The following is a 13,346-nucleotide window of genomic DNA, read 5'->3' on the forward strand; positions in this document are numbered from 1 at the left end:
TACTTCCTCGTAGACCGAGGGATCGTCGGACTTGAGTGACCACCACCCACCTCAACTAAAGGGAGCACTTCACGATGTTCAACTTGCACGACATCCAGATATAATCTGTATGTCGCTTTGAAACAAACACACTCATGTTCTTTGTGTAGCTACTCTATACTAGCATAGTCATCGCTGAGGATTTTACCACTGCACTCATCCTGCGCTCGCCAATCGCATACAGTCAATCTATTGGCAACAACTCATAGCCCTGGACTTGTAAGGACACTTATTGGTGGCCCTGGCTACTTCCCGCACTTCAAAACTGAATACTGGAACCTCCTAGACCGCGTGTCATGTGTCATGGCTTGTCTACTTCCTAAAGCAGGTAGACCCAGAGGCTGGGCTGTCGCATGCTCACGACTTTCATTAGACTTTTGGTACGAGAGGGAGGAACGACAGTCCAAGAAGCATTGATTGGTAATCGTCAAGCTGTGTAATACATTGCAGGTGATAACTCTCACTTCAGGCCCTCTGGAAATAGGTATCGATCATGTTGTTGAACCATATTGGAAGCAGACATGTTGCTTCTGAGCGTCGTTGTGAATAACGTCTGCTGGAGTGACCTCTGTGCCCTGTTGTAACTTTGGAAGGCAAGAAAGACTAAGTGTTCGCACGCTGCGCAAGTTGCCTGGACTATCTGAAGAGACTCAAGGAAGTGGGAAGTTACCAACTCTTGAGGTGTGCAGTAGGAGTTGATCATCCGCAGTGCAGCAACACGCCTAGTTGGCTGAAGGAGCCCAACAAAGCCAATATAGCCACTGGATGGAAGGCATGGACACATTGGTACATGCTCATACCACGAGCAGTCGTATTGACTTGTGTATATGCCTTCAAGATAACCCCCTGCATTGCTGGTGTGATGCATGTTGGCAGTGATCAGTAATATGCAGACACAGAGCGTGGGGAAACAGTACAGGTCACAGCACTGGTTGGTATGATCACTCCTGCCCTTGCTTCAGTTATTCAGATTGCATGTAGGCAAAAGCATCTTCCTTCCTTTTCGCCTGTACACTTTGGTCGTACAGTACCTGGGTATGATTACATTCATCTATTCACCTGTTTCCCGCGGAAGGTGCATTCAATGGCTACCTCATTTTGAATGCAACTGAAGACCTCACATTGAATGCAGTCATGGTTCACCCCAGGCTCTCCCATCCACTACTTAAGCCAGTCACTCTTCCAACCAGACTCTGCAACTCTTGACCAACACATTGATCCTCTCCCTCACCACCTGTTACAGGACCGTTTCTGGCTTCCATCGCTTGCCCTCTCACATCCAGCATCCACGCATTCGTCTGTGCCACTCCGCTCAGCCGTCAACATGAAGTTGTTCACTCAGCTCCTTTCATTGCTGGAACTCTTCCTGAGCGTCGCTGCTGACGACACTCCTCCCTATGGTGCTCCTGGCGGCTTGCAGTGTCGCGACATCAAGGTCGGTCTATAGCCAAGAAGCACCGAACTGTTGATGAGGCAAGCAATTTCCGCTAACCTCTTCTCCTGTGATAGCTGGTCGACGGCCCTGCCATCTGGGCCTCATGCCCTGTCAACTTCAACGGCACCATGATCTACCTCTGCGGCACCATGGTAAGTGAGCACCATCTGTCGACTGCTTACAGCAGGAGAATCCGAAACTGTGTGCTGAATACTGACCACATTGGAAAGAACATCAACCAGTGCTTTGCCAACCAGGATGGCTTCCTCGCGGCACGAGAGAAGTATGTGATTAACCCAACCTGTTGCTCAGCATCCAGCGGAGGAAGAACTTGGCTGACATGGACTCTAGCGGAGGTGCGGCCAACAGTTGCAACAATTGCCAAATGAGCGGCACCATCCTTCAATGCGACTGCCTGATCAATACCCAGACCACCCTCCGTCAAACCAGTCACATCGACACCGGTAAGTGTTGAGTTCTGCCATGGAATCTCGCAAAGTTTTATGGAAGCTAACCGTTTGTCTCAGACGTTGCCATCGTGAACGACGGCGGTGGCATGAAGTGCTACAATCAAACGGCTAAGATCGCGTTGTGCTGAGACCATGCGTTCTTCCATGGTTACCCGTGACTCGGGGAGGAAGGGTGAAGGAGTCGAAGACTCTCGAAGTTTAGGTCCACTGAATCCAAGCCGCTGTGGCAATGGCCGATGAATATAGCTAGAATGTCCGAGGTCGTAGACCAGTGCAGCCCAAATATCAGAGACATTCTTATGCTGCACAGTACTACTAGTCATGTTGCTGATGCTGATCGTGCCTTCCCCATCAACGTGATGATGTATGACCCTTTGCTTGTATGTACGTGTCTGCTTACATTCAATGCTGTGAGCACCACGGTGTATTCACAGATATCTTCTTTCTATATAATTCCTCTGCCCGGCATTGCAAACTCACATTCCGCCCAAGACCGATCCATCTACCAAATCCCAAATCCCAAATCCCGCACTCCATAAGATGCAACCCCCTACTGGCTGCCCCCCCCTTCACTGACCCCCCTAAAATAGATGTAAAAATCAACAACAACAGCAATAGATAGGTCAATTAAGCAACACACATTGCATTTTAAGGTCTATTTCGGCTCGTACGCACTACAATAGAGTCACCCTCACCACCAGCTCGATTTGCATTAATTTCCACCACCTCACCGGCGCCCCTTTTCGGCCTTTTCCTTAACCTTCCTTCTCTGACGTCTTCTTGAACCTCCCTAATATTTGCTATATAAACAAAGCCCTCATTAGGGTCCTCATCGACCTTCCTCCTCTTCTGAACCCTTATTTTCTTTAGATCTACCTCCAGACCGGCCTTTTCCTACTCCAACCGGCCGATCCGAGCCGTTAAATCATTAACACTCTTACCGAGCTTCTTCCACAGCAACCTTCTAATTAGATCACCGGTAGTAACCTTTACACTAAGTATCGCAGCCCCTAAATCTTTAACCTACCGGCTATTTTTCGGCGTCTCGATCCTTTTAGCCTTCGGTTCGGCCGGCTAGCGCGTATCCTCGGCGGTAATAACTTTGTCGATAGCTCGCACCATATTAAAGCGCCGGAGCCTAGTATTCATCGGCTTTTTAATATTAAGGGGGTAAATACTAATTATTACCTATCTACTAACGATAACTTTAAAAATAAAAGCTACTTTATATACTTTAGCCCAGGCTCGAAAAAATCCCCCTTCTTAACGTAATTATTATTAATAATAACGTATACTAAATCGAGCTTCCTTCGAAACCTCTTTTTAAAACCTTAAAACAACTAATATCCAGGGGCTAAAATATATAGAAACTATATAATAATAAATAAAGGAGCTACACTTTAGTTTTTAACGCCGCTAATATTATTATTATTAATAGTACGCCGTATGCCGAAGGCCTTCGGTACATTTACCTAGTTCCTCGTGTAATAAACCGTGCCGAAGCTGAACTAAAAATACACGCTGCCAATATCGTAAAATCTACCTCACGTGCTCGACGTTACCATGCTGGTTCTCACCCACCAGCCTAGTAACCCTTACTTTAGGGCTTGAAGAGAGATTATTTAGGTTCGGGTAGTCCCTTAATCTCCATTATTAACTTATATAGCGGTAATCGACCGGTCCGTAAAAGCCACTTTGCAATAACCTTCGCCGTATCTTTTTTTGCAGTAAGCGCCGCTAAATCGCGACGAGTTCGCAGCGGATTAGGTATTAACTGTTTTGCTAGTTGCTTTTGTTTTCCCTCGAAGTCTTTACAGTATAAGATCAGGTGTTCGGCTGTTTCCCGTCTTTTACCGCAATTATATAACGGCGTCGGGACGTTTAAAACCCGATAGGTAAATAGGAACGACTTAAGCCTTATTCTTTCAGTGCGTGTTTATATTAAGACCGATGTTTCGTGTTTAAGCATATTGTCGTAACGACGGCACGCTTTCTAGTTTAGCGGCGACTCTATAGCTAATTTGCGGCGGCTTCGCGTCGGAGTAACGGTATAAAACTATTTTTGTTCCTATTTCTCTTTAAACGTTTATTCGACCGTTTAATTATTTAGCTATTATTTAATTAACGTTAATTAAGCGTCGCTTAATTATAAAGTCGTGGGGGTTTCGCTAATAGCCCTTTAGGGTCTCCTTTGTCTCTTTCTCTTTGCGTTACGTTTTTTATTAATAATCTCTGCCGCTTTTATATAGGCGTCGCGTAAAAATTATAGCTTCCCGGTAGTCTCTGTGCGTATTTCGAAACTAGTTGCCCTCGCACTTAAATAGAGGTCGAAGGGGGAACTGCCGCTTTAATTTCTAAGTAGTATTAGGGGGTCGCTTTATATGCTTTTATTACGGTCCGGAAATAAAAGTTTTAGATTATTATAAAGCTAAAGGCTGGCCCTTTTTCGATATCGCCCACTTTATACTAAGCCGACGCTCCGTACGCGAATACGCTGCGTATTACTTTTATATAAAGCTCCTTTACTTTTCGTACCGAATATCCCTAAACTAACGCTGCGAGCCTGGTAAAAACTAATATTTAAGTTGCTATTTTCGCTTTAATTTTTAAAATATAGTCCTTCTATTATAGCTTCCGATAGAGTTAAACGCCGAGGAATCTCGTAAAAGTTACCGGCGTTATAGCAACGTTTCCGAGGCGTACCTATAGCGTATAAGCTTTTCGCGCTTTAGTAAAATAGATAAGCTCGCTTTTTTTAGGTTCGAACTCTATTCCTTTCGTGTATACCCAGCGGCTATAAGTCTCCTAGGCTTTTTTTAAGTTTCGGTAATTCGTAACGTAGTCTAGCTTTACGGTAATAAGATTCGTATTATCCGCGAATCCGACGATAATAAGCTATTCGTGCGCTTTTAGCTCCTCGTATAGTGTAGCGATATAGAAAATAAAGAGGATCGGTAATAACGGGGAGCCTTACGGAATACTAGCGCGGAGCTAAATCCTCCTTAACGATTTGCCGTCGAAATAAAAGTGAACCGATCTATCCGTAATAAAGCTCTCGACCTATCGGTAAACCTAATCCGGCAATCCCTTTTCGCGAAGTATAACAATTAGTCTTTTATAATTAATTATATTAAAAGCGCCTTTAATATCGAGCTAAAAAAGAAAAGCGACGCCCTTTTATTGCTACGTTATACGGACGACGTCGATAACTAGTCGAATAGCTAGCTCGGTAGATCGCTACGTTCGATTCCCTATTTAGCTTTTATGTAAAAGTGAGTACTCCTCGGCTATTCCGGTAATTCGCCGGTTTATAGTTATTTCTATTACCTTCCCGACCGTACTAAGTAATAAAATAGGTCTCTATTTACTAAGTGTTTATTTTTCGATTACTGTTTTATTTAGCTTTAGGATCACGATAACCTTTGCCGTATAGAAACGTTTAGGGAAGTAGGTAAGCCGGAAGCTCGTTGTCGCCAAGCCGGCTAACGTCCGGAAAAGGGGTTCCTTATACGCTTTAAAGAAACTAAGAGGTAAAAAGTTTTCCCTTAAAGCTTTCCAGGGTCCCGTTTATTTAATAATATCTTTTATTTCCTTAACCGTTACCTCTGCCTCGATAAGGGTAAGGCTAAGGGCGTAATTCGGTACGGTATTTAAATCCGTAAGGTCGGCTTTTAGGTTAAAGAAGAACTTTTTCGAAAAAAGCGTAATTTTCTCGTCGTGGCTTCGCGCCTCGTTAATAGTTTTTTCGCTACGTCGTAATTCTAGGATTCCCGCTATTTGTAGTAGCGTTTAGCTCCGTAATCGGGCCTATTGTTCGAGCGATTAAAATGTTTTAAAATCGTGAGAGGTAGCAGCGATTGCGTAGCGCTAGCTTTTCGTTTTCGCTATTTGAACGATTCTTTCTAGGTCCGTTTTCGACTCGGTGTATTAATTTTAAGTATATTGCGAGGGTACCGCGAAATAGGCTCGGTATCGTTATTTCGTTATAGTCTACGCTTTTTAGACTTTCGGTAACCACTAGGGCGTACCTTTACCAGTATAAGGGGTCTTTTTTAGGGCTACTATATCGACAATTTTTCGTAGGTCGCCTATAAGGTTATCGATAGCTTGATCCAGCTCTTCCGGGCTTATTAACTCGGCAATATCGGTTAAACGTACTCCGGCTTCCGCCCGTGCCAGCCCCTTATTTAATATCGTCCAGTTCTATCCCTCTACTTTTATTTTACTACCTCGTAGCGAGTTAGCTTTTAATTTAACGCGGACGACCTGTGCCCTGTAGTTAGAACCTTTTAAGCCAGGGTCTCCTTTATATAAAATTATCGTTCCTCGTGTCACCTAGGCCAGGTCTAGCGTAGAATCTTTTTATCCGTAGCGTCGTCTCGTAATTTCTCCATATAGCGTGGCTAACTCTAGGTTCCATTAGTCCGTAAAGGCAAAAAAGTTATCTACTCCGTACGATTTCCTGCCATACACGTTCTAAAGCGAATAGTGTGTATTAAAATTTTTAACGAATAAGTGTCGCCCGGGGTACGAGGTCGCATCGAAGTTGTTTAAGGGGCTCCGCCATTGAAAAGTTTTTTAGATTAGTGAATATATAAACTATATAATAAAGCGGCCACTTTTTCCCCTCGGTATCGTAATAGCAGCTTAATCGGGGCCTGCCTTAATCTCTAATTTAGCGATATTGAGGCGTTTATATATATAGATAACCGCTCGGCCTTCGCCGTAAATTATTCGATACTTAGTTATTTTTAAACAGTACGCGGTTTATATACGAGGGTTCGTCTATACTTTTTATAATATTAATATATCGTACTCCTTTTAATTAGTTAAAGTAAGTGCCGTTATTACTTTTAATACTGCGATATTCTAATATATTATTCGTAAACTTATAATTATAAGACTATAATAGTGTTTTACGCTAATAAAAAAGCGACGGTGCCGCGCCGGCTTTACGAGCGTATTTTTTTGCCTTAACTGCTCGCTATCGAATCGAATCGCGGGCGGCCTCTCTTCCGCGAAACTACTATATACCTTTCTTTATCGCTAGTAAAGAGCGTCGTCGATAGTAATAAATGCCCTATTCTTACCGAGCTATCGCCGGTATTACGAACTTCGAACTAACAAGGCCGGTAAACATAAACTTTTTTTACGCGTTTTCTTTACTGGATCGCTACGGGGCAGCCGCGATCCCACGCCGTGTATTCCCTGCCGTAATTAATATAACGTTTCCTGCCTCGTAGTCCTCTTTAAGGGTATTTTTAGTCTCCCCTAAAGTATACTATTATAAAGTAATAGTTATATCGCTACTACTTCCGATAATACTTAGCTACGTAACCGTAGCCGTAATAACGGTAGCACTATTAAATACGGAGGTTAACGTTATACGGTTCGCAGTCGAAAATCTCGGAATCCTATATTAAGCCGTTATCGTATAAGTCTTTCGCAGTTTAAACGGAGCTCGCATATAAAATAAAGGAGGCGTAGCGTACTTCGGGATTCTTCGGCAAGCTACGCTTATATTTCGAGATTTCTCTCGGGTTATATTTATCTACAAGTAAACTACGTAGTAACGCGGCTTCGTTATAAATATCCCGTAGCTTTTTTACTAGGACCCTTTTCGCGATAACTACGAATTCTTTGTAAATAAGCTGCGCGTTAATCCCGAAAGCGTTTAAAACCCATTTATTATTTTTTATATGTTTTTTCGCCTCGTTTTTAAAAGTAAAAATAATATCGCCGCTAAGTAATTTCCTCGTTATAATAGTTTCGCTATACCCGATTACCGTATTAACGCTTTACACGATATTTATTAGCCTTCTTTTTTAAATATTATTAAATTAATCTACGCTTTTAATTATTACTTCGCGGTTTCGGCGGGCTAGGACGATAATTTTCGGTTACCAAGTAATAAGATCGCTATCGCGCGACATAAATATAATTTAAGCTTAAAACTTAGTTTATATAGCTTTAAAATCCTGCGTAGTTTAAGCGATAGCTTTTCCGACTATTTTTCGTAATTCCCCGCGGGTTATTAGCGCGTTATCGTCGTTATCGAGGTGCGGTTATAATTCGGTTATTTCGGTACGAAGTTCCCTAATTACTTAAAAAATCTCTTTACGCCTACTACTAAGGGCTATTAAATTAGCGATTAGTTTTTCTAAATACTTTAATCCTTCTTCGATACCTCTTTTCGAGCCATTTTCGCTGTTAAGACACGTTTAAAGCGTTTAAAGTCCTTAATTATACGCCGTAACGTTGCTTCGCGGGTAGTGTTAGCTCTGCGCGAGTCCGGCGCGACCGGTATCAACAACCATCGGATCATCCATCGGATCATCCATACCGTAACGCCTTGGCTGCGTCCCCTCGATAAAGGTTCGGCTAGGTCAATTCGACCTCGTAGATTTAAATAATAAAGTTTATTTTCGATTATTCGATGGTTCGACCGAGTTATCGATCTTTTCAACTTAAATATATCGCACTACGGTAAAAGTTATCGCCGCTAATATAAAGTTATTATCAATATAATTTTTATATTCATTAAGAATTAAAAGCCTTTATTAATTAAAGTTATTAGGCTTCGTTAAAAAAAATAAAGATTTTTTTTTAACTATTTTAAGGCTATAAAATTAAAAGTTTATCCTTTTAATAACGCTTTAAAGGCCTAGTCCTTATATTCGTAGTTAAGCTCGTCCTCTTTTTAAAGGAATTACTATTACTAAACCGATTAGCCTTTAAATATAACCAAAGGCGGTAAAACATTACTAATAGTATTAATATACTTTAAAATAATCACCCACTTATAATTAACTAAGTCGTTCCGTATTAAACTTTAATAAGCGGCAGGTTTAATTATTATAATACCTTTCTTTATCGTTATCGTAATTCTTACTTTATCGGCGTTAAATTTAAATCGAAGGGGTATATTATTAATAATAGCAGTATTAAACCGATTAAAAAACCCTCGCACAGCCCCGTTTAATATATATACGAAACGCCGAAAATTTATCGCTTTAATACGCACGGTCTTAAAGGCCGGATAACGTTTTAAAAAACGGTGTACTTATCGCTTACCGATAAAGTGATCGACTTTTTTTATAAAGAGAATACGCTAAATATATATACGAAATAACTAATACGTTAGTACGTAGCCTAGGCTAGCCTAGAAAAGGGCCTATTTAGTTAAAAAGGTCTCTTCGGCAGGGGTAAAAAGCTAAAAGGCTTTATACTTCTCTTTTTCGAAGGTTAACCCCTGAGTCGATTACGAAAGGTGCCCCTGTTAACGTTATAGTCTTTAACCGCACGGTTAATGCTTCCGCCGGCCAGCACGGCCTGGACCGCCTACGCAATGCGTACTTCTTTAATTATATTAGTAGTAGTAAAAAGAGGAAAAAAAAGGAAGAGATTAATCTACTTTAATTAGGAGACGAGTGAAATTTAACCCCTTTATATACTATTATTGTTGCTCAGAGGCTCTAGAATCATCTGAAATCAGGAGGGGTCAATCAGAGGGGGGGGCAGCCAGTAGGGGTTGCATCTTACCCTTCAACCAAGTCTTTTACCCAGCTTCAACTACAACTCCCAATTCAACTTTTCCCTCCAAATCCTACCTCTTGCAGAGTCATTCGGGTGCCAAGATGAAGATGTTCACTCAATTCCTCGCTATGATGGCACTTGTCATGTGCGCTTTCACTGCCGACTACCCTCACTACGCCGACCCTGGACAGTGCAAGACGATTCAGGTAAGTAGTCATCAAGAACCCTTGAACATGTGTGTTAGCGAAACAATCGCAGCTGACTTCGATTTTGTGCAAAGCAATGGAACGGCTACTCTGTCATCGCCAACTGCCCCAAGGACGACGGAACCTGGGTGTGCAGCATCCTCGTGAGTAATTTCCCAGTACCTGCTCCTCCTGGCGATCCAGCCGCAGTGAATGCCAGGCGGTTGACAGCAACCTTCAAACCTGCGAGAACCTGACTCTTTGTGTGCTTTCTTCTAACTGGACCTGAAAGGACCTCGACAAGTGCTATGCCAACAACGCTGGCGCGATCACCCCCAGAGAAGAGTAAGTTATGACCCGACTGCACTTTGCCTCAACGTGTTTGTCAAGAACTGCCGACTAACACTACCACAGTGGCGGCTTCAGCAGCTCCTGTAACGATTGCTACTGGACTAACACCGTGCTGCACTGCAACTGCGATATCAACCCCGGCCACAGCTTCATGCAGCCTAAGATTGAGACGAGTAAGTGGAATATCTCTTCTCTTGTACATCCTGCATAGATGGATAGGATACTATGCAGTGCGAAAGAAACCCTGCTAACGAAGTGCCCCCCAGATCTTCTCCTCGTGAACGCCAATGGCTTCATGCAATGCTTCGACCGCGTCGCCAAAAAGTGCCCTCACGGAACCGCTCCTACGGGAACCGCCCCTCCAGCATTCGCCTCCACAGCTCCCCCTTCGGCTACCGTGGCCCCGGCCCGTGACGCAGGACTGAAGGAGAAGAAGACCTTCCACGCCTGATTCCGATGAATCCAGGTAAACGATGCCACGATCCTACGCCGAGAGCCTTTCTCAGCTGGGTCTACAGCACAACTGGTTCAAGTTCTAAGCACGGCGCTGGGAGAAAGATGATATAGGGAGCGTATGCTGATTCAGCTACTGGGTTGTTCGTCAATGTCTCTCTAAGAATAGTACAGACAGAATCTCTCGTTGCCTCAACGACTGTCGCATCTTCCATGCTCTCTCAATCAAACCTCAAACAAGCTAACTCCTAATTCCTCACGGGTCGGCATTTCCGTGCCATGTAATTAGTATCTAGTGTCGCGGTTCATGATCCGCTCGATGTCCATGATCACTCCGTCCTTGTTGGGATCTCCCTATGACCCCGCCCTAAGCCCAGGCAGCTTCTCGGACATGCTCCCCGAGTGCTGCTGAAGTTGAGTGATATCGCGGATCAAGATGGTGAAGTGTCGCAGGCCTCCGCCTACACAGCTCTGTTAGTCAACCAGAAGCCGTGTGCCATCGCAAGCATGCCATCAACATAACCACCCTCACCAAGGCGATTGACGTAGATGGGGTTGCCGCCACTGCTCTGCTCCGCTCCCGCTACTTACAAGTTTCCATGGCGTACCCGCTACATGGCATGTTGCAGTGCCGGTCGCCCGCGATGTCACGGGTGGGCGGCACGTTGGCTCCGCACAGGCAATTAGTCCCGTTGGCGAGCCCGACGATCCACTGGTCCATCTGCCGGCAGCGGTTCGCGCAGAGGCCGCGGGACTGGAACGGGTTAGGGCCCAGGTCGACGAAGCCGGGGGCGGAGGAGAAGCAGCCGACGTAGTTGAGGGAGGCGGCTTGGACTTGGGCTACGGCTAGCATTGCTGCCGGGAGGACGAGGCGTGCCAACGGGCTCAGTTGTGTCGACCACATTGCGGGCGTGTGTGTATGGATGTATGGACGTGTGTAAGTGTGTGGGCAGAGAAAAAGTAAGTCTGGCTTGGGCTGCTGGCTTCGTTTAAGAAGCAGGATGGATATGATCGAGAGATGTTCCAAGTTGAGGCACTCTACAGATGCTGCAATGGTTGGATGCAATGTTCGTGGGTAGATATTCCTTCTGCCTAGTTGGTGCATGGGATGGCATGGAGTTAAGTTGAGCCACGAGCTGGGATTACGTCATTGTCGTAGTAAGCAGTCTGCTGCAACTAGATAGCTCCTACCGGCTGTTCTTTTAGTGGTCGCAGGGTCTATGGGAGGCAGGTAGGTTCTGTTGCTCCTGCTTGAAGTCAAGTAGAGTCTGTGGAGTGATATCTAATAGGATTGTTTACTGGTGGAAGTAGCTAGGCCGATGCGCATGTAGCAAACATACCATGCCAGTATTATGAGAGAGGCCGATTAGTCAGTCGGCTCTCCGTTTCGGAAGTCAGGTATCTGGTTTCGCTGGTTGCAGTCCGCTCTTGTAAGTGGCTTAGGAATCTCAAGACCGTTGGATTGGCATATTGTGTATCAACCCTTTCGCCCCTCAAGAGCTACAGGTGGGCTCGGTATCCCGGGTTGAGCTTGTTCTCGAGCTGGCCAATCCTGGTATTCTACTGTTTGCTCACATTCCTGTACTTCATAGGTATTGCATCGTTGGGTGGGCCCGGCAGCAGTATATTCTTTCATGGAGGACGGTGGCATCTGAATGAACCACCCATGTTACTAACTCGTACATGAGCTTCTTGTTCGTTCCATGCCGTCCGTTAACCTTGGGGTTTTCATGGTCAACCGGTGGTAGCTACCTTGCAGTCCTGAGCCGACTCTTCTATCCCACACCCCAACATGACCGCCCCCTTTCTCCTGCATACCATTTGAGCTGTTACCGCGGCGTCGGTTCGCCACACAGTCGACCGAGGGAAGACACCTCAAGCAAGCTCTGGTACAAGAATTGCTTCGGCGTTAGGCCCCCGGTCTTTCACTGAAACGTCCTCGTCACCCCCTGTGAGAAAGACGGGCTCCGGCCCTGCTCAAAGTCCAGCGGGCTGCTCTAGCTTTCCACGAGTCCGGTTGCACTCACCAGGCTCTCGACCTTGAACTCCTTACGAGGGGGGGGCTCGGGCACGGAGTCGCGACGCCGCGTGGGCCACGGTGGATGTCGGCGAGGGGCTAGACCGTGCCATGGAGACGGTTCTGCCCGGCACCCCGAGTTTCCCCTGGGAAGGACATAATGATGGCGGAGTTGCCTCTGTTGGCGCGGAACCCCCTTCGTGCGTGTTTTGGTGCCAAGCTATTGTCTATAGCTTCGGTCGAGATGGCGGCGGAGCATAGCTCCAGCTGGGGTGACATGAGTCCGAACCAAACACGTCGAGGTTAACAAATGTGTTAGACAAGGAGGGTTGTTTTCATCATAAACAATAGTGTGAACGGTTGTCAACAGAGTTCTAAGGCGTGGTCCAAACGCCTTCCGGGCTTCAAGAGTCCAAGGACAAGATGCAGTTTTTTTCCCCTGTGGTGTCCGAGTTATGATGGAGTCGCTCATAGTGCAGCGATCCGCCGTGTGTGCAACAGATGCTGCAAAAAGTCCCAATACTGATCCCCCCCTTGGGAATGCACCATGCCGACACTGAGACTTGAATTTCGATAAGCATTCACCAACCAATAGGCAAAGGAGGGTATTCAGGAGTTGAAAATGATATATTCAGAATAGCACAGACATAGCTGTTCCTTTGCATGATCCAGCCGGATCCAGGAGGCGCAAGTCGTAGCGATTCTGTAGGTGTTTGGGGTCCAACCGTGGACATCGTTCAGCGAGGTGATAATCTCTCGGCGCATTCACATCGAGCAGAGTTCATCTACCCAGGTTCACCCGGAAACAGCCCCGTGACGCACTCGGACCTTTGCGCATCACCTCCGAATGCAGATTCATC

At 45.3% G+C, this 13,346-nt stretch overlaps 3 protein-coding genes across 3 annotated transcripts; 2 read left to right on the forward strand and 1 right to left on the reverse strand.

Moving 5' to 3' along the window:
• Positions 1-1,363: 1,363 nt before the first annotated feature.
• Positions 1,364-2,072, forward strand: PG986_004418 (uncharacterized protein; the record flags this gene model as incomplete). Its single annotated transcript, XM_066840640.1, has 5 exons — positions 1,364-1,474; positions 1,549-1,626; positions 1,705-1,757; positions 1,826-1,938; positions 2,002-2,072. The coding sequence occupies 5 exons, from the start codon at positions 1,364-1,366 to the stop codon at positions 2,070-2,072; spliced, it is 426 nt and encodes a 141-aa protein (XP_066703267.1).
• A 7,509-nt stretch (positions 2,073-9,581) lies between these two features.
• PG986_004419 (uncharacterized protein) lies at positions 9,582-10,467 on the forward strand (the record flags this gene model as incomplete). The annotated part of the gene is made up of 5 exons (XM_066840641.1): positions 9,582-9,686; positions 9,761-9,829; positions 9,958-10,010; positions 10,080-10,189; positions 10,283-10,467. The coding sequence occupies 5 exons, from the start codon at positions 9,582-9,584 to the stop codon at positions 10,465-10,467; spliced, it is 522 nt and encodes a 173-aa protein (XP_066703268.1).
• A 356-nt stretch (positions 10,468-10,823) lies between these two features.
• PG986_004420 (uncharacterized protein) lies at positions 10,824-11,373 on the reverse strand (the record flags this gene model as incomplete). The annotated part of the gene is made up of 2 exons (XM_066840642.1): positions 10,824-10,930; positions 11,061-11,373. 2 exons carry the CDS (start codon positions 11,371-11,373, stop codon positions 10,824-10,826), a joined length of 420 nt encoding a protein of 139 aa, XP_066703269.1.
• Between the last annotated feature and the right edge of the window lie 1,973 nt (positions 11,374-13,346).

The sequence above is a fragment of the Apiospora aurea genome, assembly GCF_038362705.1.
Source record: "Apiospora aurea strain CBS 24483 chromosome Unknown utg000003l_segment0_segment0, whole genome shotgun sequence".
NCBI lineage: Eukaryota > Fungi > Ascomycota > Sordariomycetes > Amphisphaeriales > Apiosporaceae > Apiospora > Apiospora aurea.